Source organism: Panthera tigris, chromosome F3 (genome assembly GCF_018350195.1).
Source record: "Panthera tigris isolate Pti1 chromosome F3, P.tigris_Pti1_mat1.1, whole genome shotgun sequence".
NCBI lineage: Eukaryota > Metazoa > Chordata > Mammalia > Carnivora > Felidae > Panthera > Panthera tigris.
This window is the reverse complement of record NC_056678.1, coordinates 6,706,312-6,725,512: the sequence shown is the minus strand read 5'-3', so window position 1 is coordinate 6,725,512 and position 19,201 is coordinate 6,706,312. Positions and strand designations below refer to the sequence as shown.

General features: G+C 36.6%; 1 protein-coding gene across 7 annotated transcripts in view; it reads right to left on the bottom strand.

Moving 5' to 3' along the window:
* AKT3 (AKT serine/threonine kinase 3) overlaps positions 1-19,201 on the bottom strand; it is a 304,267-nt gene that overhangs the window by 123,076 nt on the left and 161,990 nt on the right. For all 7 annotated transcript variants that reach the window (XM_042976947.1, XM_007076970.3, XM_042976948.1 and 4 more), the window contains one exon: positions 5,587-5,731. In XM_042976947.1, the coding sequence (XP_042832881.1) occupies positions 5,587-5,731 (145 nt within the window). The remainder of the gene's footprint in view (positions 1-5,586; positions 5,732-19,201) is intronic.

Here is a 19,201-nt window from a genome sequence, read left to right as displayed (position 1 = left end):
TTCAGATTCTGTGTCTCCCTCTCTCTGCCCCTTCCCTGCTCATGCTCTGTCTCTCTCTGTCTCTCAAAAATGAATAAACGTCTAAAAAAAAAAAAACACTAGTTCAAAAGAAAAGTAGCAAAATGTATCAGGGAAAATAGCAAAGTACATTTATCAATTTAACGAAAAATCAAACATGTGGCACTAAATATACAGAATATAGTTAACAAAGTTCGTGTCATTTGAATAACAGGTAGTATTAAGAAACTGTGTTTTCATTAAGATTTTTCCAAATCAAGGAGTACTATATGACCACAAAGCTATCTGTGCTAGGTGGTCTCCAACGATGCCACCACTAAGTCCCCTGACTCCCTATACGCACATTCTTCTCATGAAGAGATAGACTCAACTTTCCCTCTCCCTGGGCCAGTCTTGTGTCCTGCTTTGAACACAGAATATGACCAAAGTGATAACATGCCAGTTCAGGTCCAGCCTTTAAATCTGGCAGCTTGTGTTTTCACCTCCTGGAAAAGTCGTAACTGAAAGCCAGCTTTCATGCCATAAGGAAGTCTAGACTATCTTCTGGGGAAAGGGGCCACGTAGAAAGAACCTGGATGATGAGACACCATATGCTAAGAGATCACATGGAGAAGAACCAAGTATCCAGAAATGTGAGAAAGTCTTTCTTGGATTTTCCAGCCTGGCCAATGTGCTAACACTGAATGCAACTGTTTGGGAGATCCATGGGAGACCCGTAGAACTGCCCACACAAACTGCAAAATCATGAGATATATACTGAAATACACTGTTATTGTTTTAATGTTAAACTTGGGTAGTTTAATTCCATGGCAATAACGAGTTGAGAGCTGTTATTCTCATAACTAGGCTATGATGTTATTTTTTGCTCAAAGCTTCATCTGAGCAGTACCCTCCTCAATTTTTAGCTAAATGCACTGAAAAATCATACTTCCTGCATCCTATTATTAAATATCACATAAATGGAAACTGAATTCTTAGGGATAAAAATCAGAAAAGAGTTTGTAAATTGCCTTATGGCATTTCCAGATGAAAAGCACTATGTAATTATATTGCTACATTCCTTAAGATTGCAATTCTTAGAGAAAAGGAGGTTTAAAGTATAATACTCCTATCTTTATACTTCACAGTTTGACTGCCAACCTTAAAAAAAGAGAATTTGCATGGAAATTAATATTAGTAAAAGCATTCTATGTGATAAAATCAGAAACAGTTCCATATTTTGACAAAACTTCAGAAAACTTAAAAAGCATCTTCGATACCAAATGCTCACGTTCAGCACGGTACACACAGTAATTATCTAGTCTTTATAAGTGAAATGTAACCTATTACAAAATGTTTTCCTCTTTTCAATGGTGTTAAGGGAAAAATTCAGTAAGATTTTAATAAAAGATGAGAGCATGGATACTCTGCAGAAAAGTTAATCCTCTAAAACCCAATCCCCAAAATCCATTAAGCAAATATCTTACATAGTTACACTCTTTTCTTCCACGTCAATGTGGCCGTTTTAGGTTAAGAGATGCATGGGCACACATGACAAATGCTTTGTAAGTGTATTCAAATACACACTAGAATATAAGAGAGAGACTAACTGTATACTTCAAAATTCGGGTTAAAGAATATGACTATGTAACTGAAGACGAATACAAGAAACCACTCAGAAGAGAATACAGATGTTTTAACATATTTGGTCCAAGAGAATAATTTCCACAATTGCAATGTTACGAGCTGAACCAAACAAAGCCCCATGGGGTACTAAGCAAAAAGGGGGGGCGCTCTCAAAAGATCCACCTCTTTGTCCTGCCAACCTCTCCACCACTGATGAGGCCGCTGCTCCCTCTCTGGATAGGCAGGGAGGGATCATGTGATTTCTGCAGGTCACACGGAAACTTCTTTTCTTCACTCTGCCTCCACATGCCAGCCATTGCTTTGAGTTAGTGTAGCCAGGCATTAGGTGACACAACTCCAAGAACTGGAGCCAGACTTAATGGGAAGGTAGACCATATTGCTTCTGCTTTCTACCAACTCAGGAGATGGTAAGTAGCCACCCTTGGAGAGGCCTACATTGGTCACTGAAAAATGAAGCCGAACACGGGGTGCCTGGGCGGATCAGTCGGTGAAGCGTCCAACTCTTGGTTTCACCTCAGGTCATGATCTCGTGGTTTTGTGAGGTCGAGTCCAACATCAGGCTCTGTGCTGGCAGCATGCAGCCTGTTTAGGATTCTCTCTCTCTGCCTCTCCCTGTGCCCTAATCCCACTCACGCTCTGTCTCTAAATAAATATACTTAAAAAAAAAAAAAAAAAACTGAGCAGAACTCTGACTCTTATTTGGCCTTTTATGCTGTGCCCCTTCGCATATCTGACAGGGTCTAGGGAAAGGCCACTTGGCAGACCAAGAGTAGGCACTTCTGAGTCCTCCAATCAAATTCTTTTGAAAGACCATCTTTTCGTTTAAACACAGAACCACCAATAAATCTGATTATGAGGCCCTCTGCTTCTTTCCCACCACCCAGTATCTTTCCCTAAGGGACTCTTCACCTCAGGTGGCAGGTTTTGGGCAATACTCTGCCACTAAGAGAAGTGACCATCTGTCTGCTTGAGACAAGAGAAAATAGTCGCGACAATTCTCAGCAGAGCTACCACAATTAGTAGCTAGTCTCTTCATCCTGTCACTCGTTTTTCAAAAAGCAAACGACGAAGAAAACGGACACGGTAAACTATGAGAAAGGTGTTATTTCAGAATATCTGTGTTTACAGTTTGAAATGAAAAATCATCTGAACTTCTACCATTCTTTTTATGATACCGGAGCCACATAAAGGATGTAGTTTTAGGGAACTAGGGAAGTGACAGTACTATTTAATCCTTTTTAACCAAATTGTTAGAAACATCACAGAATAGTGGTGCGCAGGTTCTATCTTTTTTTACACTCTTTGTTACTTAAAACAGTTTCATACTATTTCATTTAAGATGAAATTAAATAAAAAAGAACAATGGAAATCAGATATAGGTCAAATAAGTCAATGGATCCCCCCATTTTCAAAATACTTTTGACTGTATCAATTTTCAATTTTGGAGACCCAGTTTCAGTGAGAGTTTTCTTAGAGAATCTGCTTTAAAAACCTTACTTTCGGGGCACCTGGGTGGCTCAGTCGGTTAAGCTTCCAACTTCAGCTCAGGTCACGGTTCGTGGGTTTGAGCCCCATGATGGGCTCTGTGCTGACAGGTCCGAGCCTGAAGCCTGCTTTGGAGTCTGTCTCCCTCTCTCTCTCTCTGCCCCTCCCTAGTTTGCATTCTCTCTGTCTCTCAAAAATAAATACACATTGAAAAAAAATTTTAAACCTCACTTTCTACCACTATTTTGTAATTTTAAAATTCTACTGGTTTTCCCAAGAGTTCGCTGTATAAAATGAAATTAACTAATACTGAAACACTGAGTAAGTGCAACAGCTTGACATAATATTTTGAGAAACTGACTACAATTGTAAGGGAGAATATCTAATTTTGTTCTCTAATATAATTTGGTCATGTAATGAGTATAAATAATTATAGTGATTATAAAGGCTCAAGATATATCAATCAGTAAGTTGCACACTGAAGTTATACAGTGTAGAATTGGAAGTCCTTACATGCTTGAAAAAGATATTTAATTTATCTCAACGTCAGATGAATCACTGTAAAATGGGGGTAATAATGGTACCTACCTCATATGATATTTGTGAGGATTAAATGAGATAATACATATAAAAGTACTTCTGAGAGCACAGCACAAAATAAACTTCTAATAAACATTTACAAGTGATAATTAGTGAAGGTGATGAATTCTAAGATAATCTGCACTTGTAACGGCAAAATGAGAAAACTGCATTGTGCTTTTATGATGATTTATAAACAGCCTTACCAGAAAAAAAAAATCTCCATACTTTTCCATTTTTACATCTTTGAAAACATTTGTCTCTCTTCATTCAAAATTCTCTGGTTAAGTTTCCATATTCATTTCCAAATTCTCTCATCCATCAGTAACAGTATTTCTGGTTAGGGTGTTATAAACTCCCCACTTTCAACCAGGAACTGCCCCAACAGCAGCTTTTTAGTAACGTGGGTTGTTAAGCAGAGTTTTAGCAATTCTACAGACTTAGAGTATAGCTAGTATCATCTGGGGTAGTTTATAATTCAAAGGATGAGATTAACTGGGATCTGATTTTAAATTTATGAGCACAGTCAAATTTTACATTCATCGCGTACATATGCACATGGATGTGCAGAAGCAGCTTTCTTATCTCTGAGCAGGTGAGGAAAACTACATTGTGGGTTTTTTTTGTTTTTGTTTTTTGCAATGACTGAAGAACCAGGTAGGCGTTAAGGGATTCACTTCAACTAACAAACAGAGTATAAGTCTTCAATGAAGACACCACTTTTGGCCAAGATCAAGCATAGACTATTACTGTAATTAGAACAGAAATTTCAGGGGCACCTGGTGCCTCAGTGGGTTAAGTTTCTGACTCTTGATTTTGGCTCAGGTCATCTTCTCACGGTCCCGTGTTGGGCTCTGCACTGACAGCGTGGAGCCTGCATGGGAATCTCTCTCTCCCTCTATCTCTGCCCCTCTCCTGCTTGCACTCTCTCAAAATCAATATAATAAACTTTAAAAAACAAACAAACAGAAATTTCAGAAAAGGAGAGAATAATTAATGAGCCATAGGTTGTGACAGTGTAACTTCATCAAGTTCACACGTGTAGCAGGTGGGAAAAGGAGGATTTGAACTCAAGCAGTCTAACGCCAAAAGAGTTCTTCATCGTTATGCTAATAGCAAATTACATTAAAAATTAGTGTTCTCCTACATCAAGATGAAATTTACAATTTATTATAACAAATACATTCTAACACGATAAATGGCACATTCATTTACTTTGAACACTGAGACCTTTAGATTAATCCTAAAATACCATTTTCACACAAGGAAGTTGCTTTTCAATTTTCTGTAGCAATGAAAAACATAATTTATAATTTCCATCAATCTCTAAATTGGCATTTATTAATCTGGAGCACTCAGGGAAGGAAAGTCTGTTTCCCTCACTGGCTCAGGAGCAGCCATTAAAATAAAAACTATTATTTCCAAGACTATTTGCGTTCCCGCTGATACTCATAAGGCTGGGGCTTCAGGTAGGAAGCACACTACAACCGTTTCTGCTTCTGCTCTCAGAGCGTACAAAATAAATACCACATGGAACAGGACCCAATCATTAGGGAAAACATTATTTCCAAGTTCTAAAATGGTATTAAAAACAATAAGAGGAAAATGCAAATTATAAACCAGCATGATGGCACTTCAGTCAACAACGACCTGAGAAGCCCTATCAGCAGTCAGTGCGAAGTGCTGAACCACGAAAATGACGTTTAAATTACTTGGTTTTAAACGATGACAGGTATTTCAGATTTACCTGGATAAACACCACCCTCACCCATATAGTTGTACCGGCCAACACGTTTTACAAATGGCAATTTTTAGTGTGTTTCCTTCCACACGCGTAAGTGCCGTGCCTGAGTAGGGGAATAAGATACTATTTTCTACCTTTCTTTTATGATGGGTTGTGGAAGCGTCCATCTCTTCCTCCCCTATGTTATCAATTTGTGAAGTTGGACTGCAATTCATTCTCTCCTCTTCTTGTCTCTGAAGCCTGTCTGCTACAGCCTGAATAGCTTCTGTCCACTCTTCCCTATAAAAACAAGTACAATTTCCCATTAATGAAGAAGGGTAAATGAATCAAATATGTCCCTTTTGTAAAATATGACATTAACACAAATAAAGTCTACTCCAGGATAATACCCCCACATACACATAAACATATCTTCTCACCCTTACTCAAAGGTGAAATTAATCCCCAAAGCATTTAACATTATAGACCTTAGGGTTGGTTGTAGGAGCATTTATTTAAATGTATATTTTCAAAAAAAGGAAAGAACTATAAGAAAATTCAGTTAAAATTCTTTAAAAGTACAATTAAATTTTATTGCCTATAAACATCTTTCCATAAGGCAAATTGACCCCCAAAAGCTTGCTGCACCTTGAAAAACTTTTTTGTCTAGCTATTGTTTAGTTCATCATTGAAATAGTCAAGATCTTTACCGTCGTCCAATATAAGTTCTAAGAAAAGGTTTTCAAAGCCAAAGCCTTCAACTGTTCCCAAATCACAGAGAAGTTTTTTTTTTTTTAAAAATAGCCATAGTTCATATGTAAGACAGTAAGTCTCAGGAGCTCTAATTGACAGCTGTGTTATCAGATCAAGAATCATGTCTTTCCATATGTTTTTAAGGCAGTGTGTCAGTTTCTTAAAACAAAGTCTATGAGAATTTTCAGTCAAACTGTCTTAAATCTATAGACCAATTCCAGGGAAATTACTATCTCAAAAAATTAAATTTTCCAATCCATAAGCATGGTGTATTTCTACGTTTATTTAGCTCTTTAATTTCCCAATGCAATCTGTGACTTTCTGTGAAAAGGTCTTGCATATTTTAAATTGAATTCCTTCCGAAGTACTCTATTTTTAAAAATGTTAGTTTTCATTGAAATATATTTGACATACGGTATTATATTAGTTTTAGGTGTACAACATAGCTATTCAACACTTACATGCAACATGAAATGCTCACCACGTAAGTGTGGTAAGTGTAATTACCATCTGTCACCACACAAAGTTATTACAGTACTACTGGTTATATCTGCTATGCCTTATTTTACACCCCCGTGACTTATTTTATAACTGGAAGTTTGCATTTCTTAAACCCCTTCACCTATTTTGCCCATTATCCCATACCTTTCCCTTCTGGCAACCACCAGTTTGTTTTCTGTATTTATGAGTCTGTTTGTGGTTTTATATGTTCATTTGTTTTGGTTTTTAGAATCCACATATAAGTGAAAGTACATGGTACTTGTCTTTCTCTGACTTATTTCACTTAGCATAATACCCTCTATGTTCATTCATGTCACAAATGGCAAGATTTCATTCATTTTTATGGATGAAGAGAAATATATCACATCTTCTTTATCCATTCATCTGTGGACGGACACTGAGATTGCTTCCATACCTTGGTTATTGTAAATGCTGCATAAACACTGGGAGATATATTCAATCTTATTGAATTAGTGTTTTCATTTTCTTTGGGCAAATACCCAGAAGAATTACTGCATCATATGGTATTTCTATTTTTAATTTTTATAGGAACCTTCATACTATTTTCCATAGTGACTGCAACACGTTACATTCCCACCAACAGTGCATGAGTGTTCCCTTTTCTCCACATCTTTACTAACACCTGATATTTCTTCTGATACTAACCATCTGACAGGTTATATCTCATTGAGGTGATATCTCATTGTGGTTTTAATTTGCATTTCCCTGATGATGAGTGATATTTAGCATCATTTCATGTGTCTGTTGGCCATTTGTATGTCTTCTTTGGAAAAATGTCTATTTAAGCCCTTTGCCCATTTTTTATTGCCCCAAATTATTTGGTTTTTTTTTTGTTGTTTTTTTTTTTTTTTTGGCTTTGAGATGTGTGAGTTCTTTATATATCTTGGATATTAACCCTTTATCAGATATCTCATTTGTAAATATCCTCTCTGATCCAGTAGGTTGCCTTTTCATTTTGTTGATTATTTCCTTTACAAAAGCATGTTAGTTTGATGCAGTTATAATTGTTTATTTTTGATTTTGTTGCCCTTGCCTTAGAAAACAGATTAAAAAAAAAATACTGCTAGAACCACTATCCAAACGTTTACTACTTATGTTTTCTTTTAAGGGCTTTATAATTTCAGGTCTTATATTTAGATATTTATTCCAGTTTATTTTTGCATATGATGTAAAAAAAAAAAGTGGTCCAGTTTCATTCTTTTGCATGTAGCTTTCCAGTTTTCCCAGCACCATTTACTGAAGAAACTGTCTTTCCCCACTGTATACTCTAGCATATTTTGTCATAGATAAAATGTTCTATTCCATTGATCAATGTGTCTATTTTGTTGCCACTCCCAAACTGTTTTCCTTATCATAGCTTTCTAGTATAACTTGAAATACAATTTTGTGATACCTCTAGCTTTGTCCTTCTTTCTCAAGAACGCTTTGGCTATTCAGGGTCTTTTGTATTGCCATACAAATTTCAGCATTATTGTTTCAGTTCTGTGAAAAGATTATCTGTACATTGCTTTGGGTAGTATAAACATTTTAATAATATTAATTTTTCCAATCCATGAACATGGCATATCTTTCTAATTATTCGTGTCACCTTCAACTTCTTTCATCAGTGTCTTACAGTTTTCAGAGTGCAGGTTTTCACCTCCTAGGTTAAAGTTATTCTTTTTGAATTAATTGTAAATGGGATTCTTTTAACATTTATTAATTTTTGAGCGACAGAGACAGAGTATGAGCGGGGGAGGGGGAAAGAGTGAGAGGGAAACAGAATCCAAAGCAGGCTCCAGGCTCTGAGCTGTCAGCACAGAGCCCGATGTGGGGCTTGAACTCATGAACCATGAGATCATGACCTGAGCTAAAGTCGGACACTTAACTGACTGAGCCACCCAGGCACCTCAAATGGGATTACTTTATTTTTGATAGTTTCTTATAAGTGCATAAAAATGCAAGAGATTTCTGTATATTAATTTTGTATCCTGCAACTTTACTGAATTCATTTATTAGTTCTTATAGTTTTCTTGGTAGAGTTTTAGGGTTTTCTATATATATAATATCATTCACCTACAAACAATGAGTTTTACTTCTTCCTTGCCAATTTAGATGCCTTTTCCCCCCCCCCCCCCTTGTCTGACTACTGGAGCTAACACTTCCAGCATAATGTTCATTAAAAGTTGTGAGACCGGACATCCTGGTCTTGCCCCTGATGTTAAAGTAAACGCTTTCAAATTTTCACCATCAAGTATGATGTTAGCTGTGGGTTTGTCATATATAGACTTTAATATGTTGAGGTACAATCCCTCTATGCCCACTTTGTTGAGTGTGAATGGAGTTGTGTTTTATCAAATGCTTTTTCTGCATCTATGGAGATGATCAGAAGATTTTTATCCTGCATTTTGTTAAGGTGCTGTATCACACTGACTGATATGTGGATACAAAATCATCCTTGAACCCCTGGAATAAATCCTACTTGACCACAGGGAATGATCCTTTTAATGTATTTTGAATGTGGCGTGCCAAAACTTTGTGACAATTTTGTGTTTATGTTCATCAGAGACATCGGCCTATAATTTTCTTTTTGTCGTGTATTTGTCTGGTTTTGGAATCACAGTATTGTGGCCTCATAGAATGAATTTGTAAGCAATCTTACTCTTCATTTGTTTGGAATGGTTTGAAAAGAACAGGTATTAACTCTTCTTTAAATGTTTGATAGAATTTACCTGTGAAGCCATCTGGTCCTGGACTTCTGCTTGTTAGGAGTTTCTTGATTATTGATTCAATTCTATTACTACTAATTAGTCTGTTAAGATTTTCTACTCTTCCTGTGTCAGTCTTGGAAGAGTCTCTGTTTCTAGGAATTTATCCATTTCTTCCAGGCTGCCCAATTTGTTGGTACATAATTTTTCATAGTAGTTGCTTTTAATTCTATTTCTGTGCTGCTGGCTGTGACTTCTGTTTCATTTCTGATTTTATTTGAGTCCGGTCTTTTTTTTTTTTTTCCTTTTTAAAGTCTGACTAAAGGTTTGTCAATTTTGTTTTGCTTTTCAACCAACAAGCTCTTAGTTTCACTGAATCTTTTCTATTGTTTTTTAAGTCCCTATTTTATTTATTTCCACCCTGGTATTTATTATTTCCTTCCCTCTATTAACATTGGGCTTTGTTGGTTCTTCTTTTTCTAGTTCCTTTAGGAGTAAGATTAGATTGCTTATTTGAGATTTTTCTTATTTCTGGTTGTTGTTGTTGTTTTTAGGGAGGCCTGTATCATTGTAAACTTGCCTCTTATAACTGCCTTTGCTGGACAGCAAAACTTTTGAATTGCTGTGTTTCATTTTCATCTACTTTTTTTATTTCCTCTGTGATTTCTTCAAAGACCCATTGGTTGTTTAGTAGCATGTTGTTTAGACTCCACATGTTTCTGGTTTTTTTCCAGCTTTTTTCTTATAATTGATTTCTAGCTTCATATTGTTATGGTTGGGAAAGATGTTTAATATGATTTCAATCTTAAATGTATTAAAACTTGTTTTGTGGCTTAATATGTGATCTGTCCTGGAGAATGTTCCATATGCACTTGAAAAGGATGTGTCTTCTGTTGTTTTTGGATGGAATGTTCTGTATATATGTTAGGTCCATCTGGTCTAATGTGCCATTCAAGCCACTGTTTCCTTCCTTATTGATTTTTTTTTTTTTCTGGGTAATTTATCCACTGATGCAAGTTGGGTGTCAAAATAACCTCCTATTATTATATTACTGTCAATTTCTCCATTTATGTCTGTTAATTTGCTTAATATATTCAGATGCTTCTATGTTGGGTGCATAGAAATTTACAACTATTATATCCTCTTGTTGGATTGATCCCTTTATCATTATGTAATGCCCATCTATGCCTCTTTTAAAGTCTTTGTTTTAGCCTATTTTGTCCGATAGGAGTATTGTTACCTACCCCAGCTTTTTTTTTTCCCACTTCCATTTGCAAAGCATACATTTTTCCAGCCCTTCACTTTCAGTCTGTAAATGTCTTAAGGTCTGAAGTGAGTCTTTTGTAGACATTTGGATGGGTCTTATTTTGTTTCTTCCCCATTCAGTCACCCTTTACCTTTTGACTGCAACACTGAGTCCGCTTACGTGAAAAGTAATTATTGATAGGTATGTACTTATTGTCATCTGTTGGCATATAACAACTGGCATGTATAACCGTTTTCTGGTTGTTTTGAAGTTTTTCTTGGCTCCTTTCTTCTTCTTTTGCTCTCTTCCCTTATGATTTTATGGACTTCCTTTAGTGCTACGCTTGCATTCCTTTCTCTTTAGGTTTTGTGTATCTACTATAGGTTTTTGATTTGTGGTTCATATGAGGTTGATAATATAATAATACTTTGCAGTCTCCTTTAAGCTGATGTTCGATTAACTTTAACACATTCTAAAAGCACCACAGGTTTACTACAACTCTCCACAGTTTATGTATTTGACTTCGTATCTTACATCTTTATTTTGTGTATCCATTAATTATTGTAGATGTAACTGGTTTTACTACTTTCATCTCTTAATCTCCATACTAACTTTATTTTTCTTAAATTTTTTACGTTTATTCATTTTTGAGAGACAGAGACAGAGGGCAAGTGGGGGAGGGGCAGAGAGTGAGGGAGACACAGAATCTGAAGCAGACTCCAGGCTCTGAGCTGTCCGCACAGAGCCCAACGTGGGGCTCGAACTCACGGACTGTGAGACATGACCTGAGCTGAAGTCAGACGCTTTACCGACTGAGCCACCCAGGCGCCCCAATACTAACTTTATATGTGATTGATCTACTACCTTTACCATGTTTGCTTTCACCAGTAAAACTTTTCTTTAATCATTTTCTTAGTTCTCATTATCATCTTTCTTTTCTTCTGAAAAAGTCCCTTTAACATTTCTTATAGGGCCAGTTCAGTTGTGATGAACTCTACTTTCATTTGCCTGGGAAACTCTTTATCTTTCCTTCCACTGTGAATGATAACCTTGCTGGGTATTCTTGGTTGTAGGTTTCTTTCTTTCATCACTTAGATTGTTATCATGCCACTCCCTTCTGGCCTGCAAAGTTTCTGCTGAAAAATCAGCTGACAGCCTTACGGCATTTCCTTTTTATATAGCTTGTTGCTTTTCTCTTTGCTGCTTTTTAAGGTTTATTTTTTTATATCTCACTTTTGACATTTTAATTGCTATGTGTCTTGGTGTGGATCTCTTTGGGTTTATCTTGTTCAGGACCCTCTGAGCTTCCTGGACTTGGCAGTCTGCTTCCTTCTCTAGGTTAGGGAAGTTTTCAACTATGACTTCTTCAAAGTAGTTCCCCCCCCCCCTTTTTCTCTTTTTTCTTTTTTGAGAAGCCTATAATGCAAATGTTACTAAGTTTGATGTTGCCCCAGAAGTTCCTTACCTATGTTCATATTTTAAAAAAATGTTTTATGTTTATTTATTTTTGAGAGAGAGAGAATGTGTGTGTGCCCAAGTGGGGGAAGGGGTAGAGAGAGGGAGACACAGAATATGAAACAGGTTCCAGTCTCCAAGCTATCAGCACAGAGCCGACGCAGGGCTCAAACTCATGAACCATGAGATCATGACCTGAGCCGAAGTCGGACGCTTAACCAACTGAGCCCCCAAGCGCCCCCCTATGTTCATGTTTTTAGATTCTTTTTACTTTTTGCTGTCCAGCTTGGGTGTCTTCCACAATGCTGTCTTTCAGAGTAGACTGAAATCAGACTGCTGCTGATTCCCTCTGAGGGATTCCTGCTGGGTGTGGAGGGGCAGGAGTGGCTTTGGAGGGGTACCTGACAGAGCAGGTCCACAGGGCAGGTGCTACAGTGCTAGCGAGGTAGAAGGAGAAGATCAGAACTGGTGCCTGCCAGCATAGACCAACTATACTGAAAGAGGTCAGAAAAATGGCACCTACCAGTTCTTCCATTCCCAGAGAATATTCCTGCAGATCCCTCAGCCTCCAGCAAAACCCTACAATTGGTCAATAAATCTCCTTCATGTATAGCCCAGAAGCTTTCAAACTACTGCCTCTGAACTGGGTCTCAGAGCAAGTGATACTGTGCACCCTTTAAGGACAGCGTCTGTTTATCTATAGTCCTCCAACTTTCCTGGAGTTAAGACCCATTAATTTTCAAAGCTCTTGAATTAAGCCCCACTGATTTTCAACACCAGAGGCTATGGACGCTTGCCTTCCCAGTGCAAATCCTCAGGGCTTGGGGTGTCCAATCTATGTCCTCCCAGAGGGCCTCAGCACCTTGATAGCCCTCCTGCTTGTGGGTCAGTGTGCCTGGGGTTTGGTTCCCAACTTTGTCTCCATAACTCCTACTCTTTTCTAGGTGGTTTTTAAAATATAGCTCTAGCCGTGAAGAGTTGCCCTGCTAGTCTTCAGGTTTTTCTCAAAGTGAGTTGTACTACACCTAACTGCAACACTGGTGTGTCCATGAGAAGAGGTGTTCTCAGGATATCGCTACTCTGCCATCTTCCTTAAATGAAATCGGTTGAATTGTTTTCTTAGGATGTTTCTCTCTTTGGCAACATTCTTCACTTTCTTCAGACCTCTTGTGAGTTACCTAATCTTCATGCTATTGTGGAGGGTTTTTTTTTTAAGTTTAATTTTCTAATTTTTCTTGGTAGCACTTACAAATAAAGTTGGTTTTTGTATGTTGACCTTGTACCCTGAAACCTTACTAAGTTGATGTATCAGTTCTAATATCTTTTATTTTTCTGGATTTTTTATACATGTGAACATGTCTACAAATAAGGACAGTTTTACTTCTTCCTTTCCAATCTATTTGCCTTTTACTTATTCTTCTTGCCTTATAATACTCTGTATCAGACCATCATTACAATGTTAAATAAAAGTGGTGAGAGAAGACATTCTTTTTTTTTTTAATGTTCATTCATTTTTGAGAGACAGAGACAGAGCATGAGCAGAGGAGGAACAGAGAGAATGGGAGACACAGAATCTGAAGCAGGCTCCAGGCTCTGAGCTGTCAGCACAGAGCCTGATGTGGGGCTCGAACTCACTGACCACAAGGCAGGACCTGAGCTCAAGTCCGATGTTCAACCGACTGAGCCACCCAGGTGCCCCAAGAGAAGACATTCTTAATGTGTGCCTGATCTAAGAGAGAAAGCAAAGAAGCTTTTACCTTTGAGTATTATACAAGCTTTTGATAGACAGATAAGGTTTTGATAGATAGCCTTAATGAGGTTGAGTAAGTTCCCTTCTATTCCTTGTCAGCTGAGTGTTTTAGTTATAAAAGGATATTGAATTCCGGCAAATACTTTTTCTATATCTGTTCAATGACCATGTAGTTTTTCTACTTTATCCTACTAATATAGTGAATTTAGTTGAATGCCTTCAGAAAATGCAACTGAGCTCTTGGATAAACTCTATTTGGCCACGATGTATTATTCTTTTTCTATATTTTTTGAATTTGACTTATCAAAAATTTGTTAAGAAATTTTGCGTTGATGTTCACAGGTATATTAGACTATAGTTCTACCTTCTTATGCCTTTGCCTGGTTTTTGAAATAAGGGTGACCTTACAAAATAAGTTGGAAAATGTTCCCTTCTCCACTATTTTCTGAAATAGATTGTGTAGGACTGGTAATAAATATTTCTTTAAATGTTTGATAGAACTCACCAGGGAACCATCTGGACTTGGGAGTTTTCTTTGAGGTAAGGATTTTAAGTTATTAACCTCAATTCTGTTCATGGATATTGGCTATTCAGGTTTTCTAATGTTTTCTTGGATTGATATTGGTAATTTGTGTCTTCCTTCTCTCTTTTTTTTTTTAAGCAATTTTCCAAGATGTTTCTAATTCTTTGGTTTATTGATTTTTATTTTTGTTTTCTATTTCATTGATTTCTGACCTCTACTGTTTCCTCCTTGATGTTTATTTTGGGTTTATTTTTCTAGTTTCCTAAAAAGGAAGCTTAGGTTATTGGCTTAACTTTGTTCTTTCCAAATAATAGGCATTTAATGGTTATAAATTTCCCTCTAAGCACTCACTTAGCTACATCCCACAAATTTGTATATGCTTTGCTTTCACAGTTATTCATCTAAAAACAATTTTCTGGGGCTCCTGGGTGGCTCAATCGGTTTAGTGTCTGACTTTGGCTCAGGTCTTGATCTCACCATTCATGAATTCAAGCCCCGCATCAGGTTCTGTGCGACAGCTCAGAGCCTGGAGCCTGCCTCAGATTCTGTGTCTCCCTTTCTCTTGGCTCCTCCCCTGCTTGCACTCTCTCTTTCTCTCTCTCTCTCTCTCTCTCTCTCTCTCTCTCTCTCTCAAAAACAAATAAACATAAAAAATAAAAAATAAATAAAACAAAACAAAAAACCCCCACAAGTTTCTAATGGCTCCTACGAATTTTGTTTTTGACCCAATGATTTTTAAGAGGTATAATCCATTTTCAACTTAGCTACATCTTTTTTTTTAAAGTTTATTTATTTTGACGGGGCACCTGGGTGGCTCAGTCAGTTGAGTGTCTGATTTCAGCTCAGGTCATGATACCGCAGCTCGTGAGTTCGAGCCCCATGTCGGGCTCTGCGCTGACAACTCGGAGCCTGGAGCCTGCTTTGGATTCTGTGTCTCCCTCTCACTCTGCCCCTAAGCCACTCGCATTCTGGCTCTGTCTCTCTCAAAATAAATAAACTTAAAAAATTTTTTTTAATGTTTATTTATTTTGAGAGAGAGGGAGAGCACACATGCATTGGCAGAGAGAGAGGAAAAGAGAGAATCCCAAGCAGGCTCCACACCGTTAGTGCAAAGTCTGACATGGGGCTTGAACCTATGAACTGTGAGATCATGACCAGAGCTGAAATCAAGAATCAGATACTCAACCGACTGAATCACTCAGGTGCCCTTATTTTCAACGTACCTCTTCTTTATACTTAAAGTTTATTTCTTATAGATAGTACATAAGTGGTCCTCATATTTTTAATTCTGAAACTCTCTGCCTTTAACTACTGTGTTTAACCCATTGATATTTAATGCAATTATTTATATGATTACACGCAGTCTACCATTTTACTTTTTTTACACTTCTCCTTTCTTTTTCCCCTGTCTGTTTTTGTTTCATTAAATTTTTTCACAATTCTATTTCAATTTTCCCGTTGGCTTTTCAGCCATTTTTTAAATATTATTTTTATATATAGCATTAACTTCACACGGTCAACCTACATAATATATTCTGGATTAATTTTTTATGATGCTATTTCTCCTCATATTAGCATTGTAGTCATCAGATGCTTGCTTTCCTTTTAGCAATTATTCTTGAAATTATAACATTCATCCTCAACTTAGCAAAATCTAATATAACATAGTAGTGTGGACTACTATGTCTTCTTAGAAAATGCAGGGACATCATAAGACATTAACCCCATTTTCCCCTCAACCTCAATTTGTATGTTTTTACTTCAGATTTTTTTATTCTTTACACAATTAAACCACAAAATATTATTATTCATAAGATCAATATTCATTTGGTTTTATCAATTTATTTACCTTTTTTTTTTTTCATTCCTTTCTGTATCTCTTCTCCCATCCAGGATTATTTTTATTGTGTGTGAAGAATACCCTATTAGTATTTCCTTTTCTGCAAGTCTGCTGGTGAGAAATTCTATCAATTCTTGACTGAACTTACTAAAATATTTAATTGAAACATTTCCATCTTACTTTCATTCTTGGAACATATTTTTGCTCATTACCACTTATTTTCATTTAGCACTTTGAGAATATCGTTCCATTATCTCCAATTATCATTCTATCCCATATATTCCAGGTCAAGTATTTCTACTTCTATCACCTTTTAGTCTAACTGATGCTCCTTTGAAGGCAAATTATCTTTTTTCTCTATCTGCTTTGAGAATTTTCTCATTGTCTTTGTTTTTAAAAGTCTAATGGGACTAAGTGGGTTTTCTCTGTATTTGTTCCTGCATGGGCTTTATAGAACTTCCTCAATATGTGGTTTGGTATCTTTAGCCATTTTAGAAATTTTTCAGCAACTATCTCTTCAAATACTTTGTGCCCCATTCTTACTCTTTTTCGAGACTCTAATTACGTAAACGTTAATACCTTTTCACTGGATTCCTTTCATCTTACATTCCACTCTGACTTATTTTTATTCTCTATCCTTATTGCTTCATGTTTCATTCTGGATATTCTGTTATAACCTAGGTATGAGTTCCTAATTTTCCCTAATGTTAGGCCTAATCCACTGCTGAAACCATCTACCAGCACAAAGAATTTTAAATATCTTATTTTTCAATTTTAGAATTCCCATTTTATTCTTTTTTATATCTTCTAGCTCTCTGAATTTCCCAGCCTTAACTTTTATTTCCTTGAAAATACTAATACAGAGTTCTTTTAATTTCTGTCTGATAACTCCATTATCTAGAGTGCTTATGAATCTGATTCAGTTGTCTGTTTTGTCTCTGTGGTTTGTGAATCTTTGAATCCTTGTTTATTTTTTTAATGCATATCGAACAACGTACATTGAAATTGTAAATAGTTTAAGATTGGTTATATTTGCTTTTAACAGGCTCCTAGGAGACTAGCAAAAGTGGATCATGTTAGCCAAATTTAAGACCTGAAATAATTTAAAGCTAGATTTCAGTCTTTAAAAGATAAGTTTAAATCCAGTTTATCCTTTCTTCTTAGTGCCAACCTAAAAGGTATTGATGTACCATGACCCCTCTTTGGTAGGCCCTGGATTCCAGAATGTGACTCCTAGATCTGACAGCTACTCCACATGTTAACAAATCAGACAGTTCTAGAATTGGCAGGGATCCCAAGTAAAACAGTGGGCTCATCTCTCTAGGTTTCACTCTTCCATAAAGTTTTGATCCCATAATTCTTCACAGCCAAATTGGCTCTTGTATGCCTTTTTTTGTTTGTTTTAAACCATTTTGTCCACCTTTTCTAGGAGTTCTTAGGTGGACTACTGACCTAAATTACCTTATTCACCATAACTAAAATATATATGTATGCTCTACAAAACAGTATTGGGTCCAAATATCACACTAATGAAAGCAAGCACGCAATCTTCTTATTACTAAGTACCAGGAAATGTACTTAATTTGGGAAACAGAATGCAGACCCCGATGAAGCAAGTAAACTTATCTTAATTTAATTTAAAAGAATATACTACTTATATGAAAACTAATTTTCGCAAGCTGATTATTTACTTAAAAATAAACATTTAATTAAAACATCTAATACATGTATGTGACTAAAGCCATGGTGTAATATGAACTTAGGGTCATGGGGAAACCTTGGCATTGTGAAGAAGTATAACAAAGCATTATAGGTAAAATGATAACAAGTATGCACTAAGAACAGTGGTGTTCTAAGGCAAACAATGTTAAGTTTTGAGTGGGGACAGAAGAGAGGAGTGATTTGTAAGCAGAGATGTACAAGATGAGCTGGTACAGAAAGAAACAAGCAAGGGAAGGTATTTCTGACACAGGGGCAAAAGAGCCAGGAAGAGCCATAGGCAACGTGAGAGTCCACTATGGAATCAGTAGTTGGGAAACTATAAGTATAGCTCACCACAGCTGAAACACGTGCGCACATAAACATGTGGGCATGAGTGCAATAGGGCCATCATGGTGATAAAGAAAGTGATTAGCTCTAAGAAAGGAAAATAGCCTGGGTCTGTAAAGTGGATGTTCCAGTATGACAAAATAAACTATATACGAAAAATCATATTTAACAGTAAGTAATTTGAAATGCATTCATTAAAACCAGAGAAAAAAATAAATGTATCTGCTATCATGAAGACTATTAAATACTGTTTAAAAACAAAATAACAGGGGCACCTGGGTGGCTCAGTTAGTTAAGCGTCCGACTTCGGCTCAGGTCATGACCTCACGGTTCATAAGTTCAAGCCTCGTGTCAGGCTCTGTGCTGACAGCTCGGAGCCTGGAGCCTGCTTCAAATTCTGTGTCTCCCTCTCTCTCTACCCCTCCCCCACTCATGCTCAGTCTCTTTCGGTCTCTCAGAAATGAATAAACATTAAAAAAAAATTTTAATATAATAAATAGAATAAAAACAAAAAAAATAATTGTCCTATCAGAAAGGAAGAGACAAAATTACTATTTATCTGCAGATGCTATGCCTACAAAAACTAAGAACATTTTGGGGAAAAAAAAAATAATGGAATAATAATGGAAGTCTTGCTTTACTATATGTTTCCTTTTCCATGAAATTGTTTTTCCTAATTTTCTTACTTCTACTTATGGCCTTTTCTTTCCATTAGAAGTTAAAAATTTTATAGGGCTTCTCTAATTAAAACCATGTGGTCTTAGTGCTGGAATGACAGAAATCAAAGGCCGGGGGCGGGGGGGGGGGGGGAACCTAAAAATACAAATATTTATGTACATGTGCCATCCATAATGAGTGAGGACAGAATGGATTATTCAATGAAAAGAAATGGACAAAAGAACAGAGCTGAGACAGTGGTCTCATCCTTTGGAAAAAAAATAGATT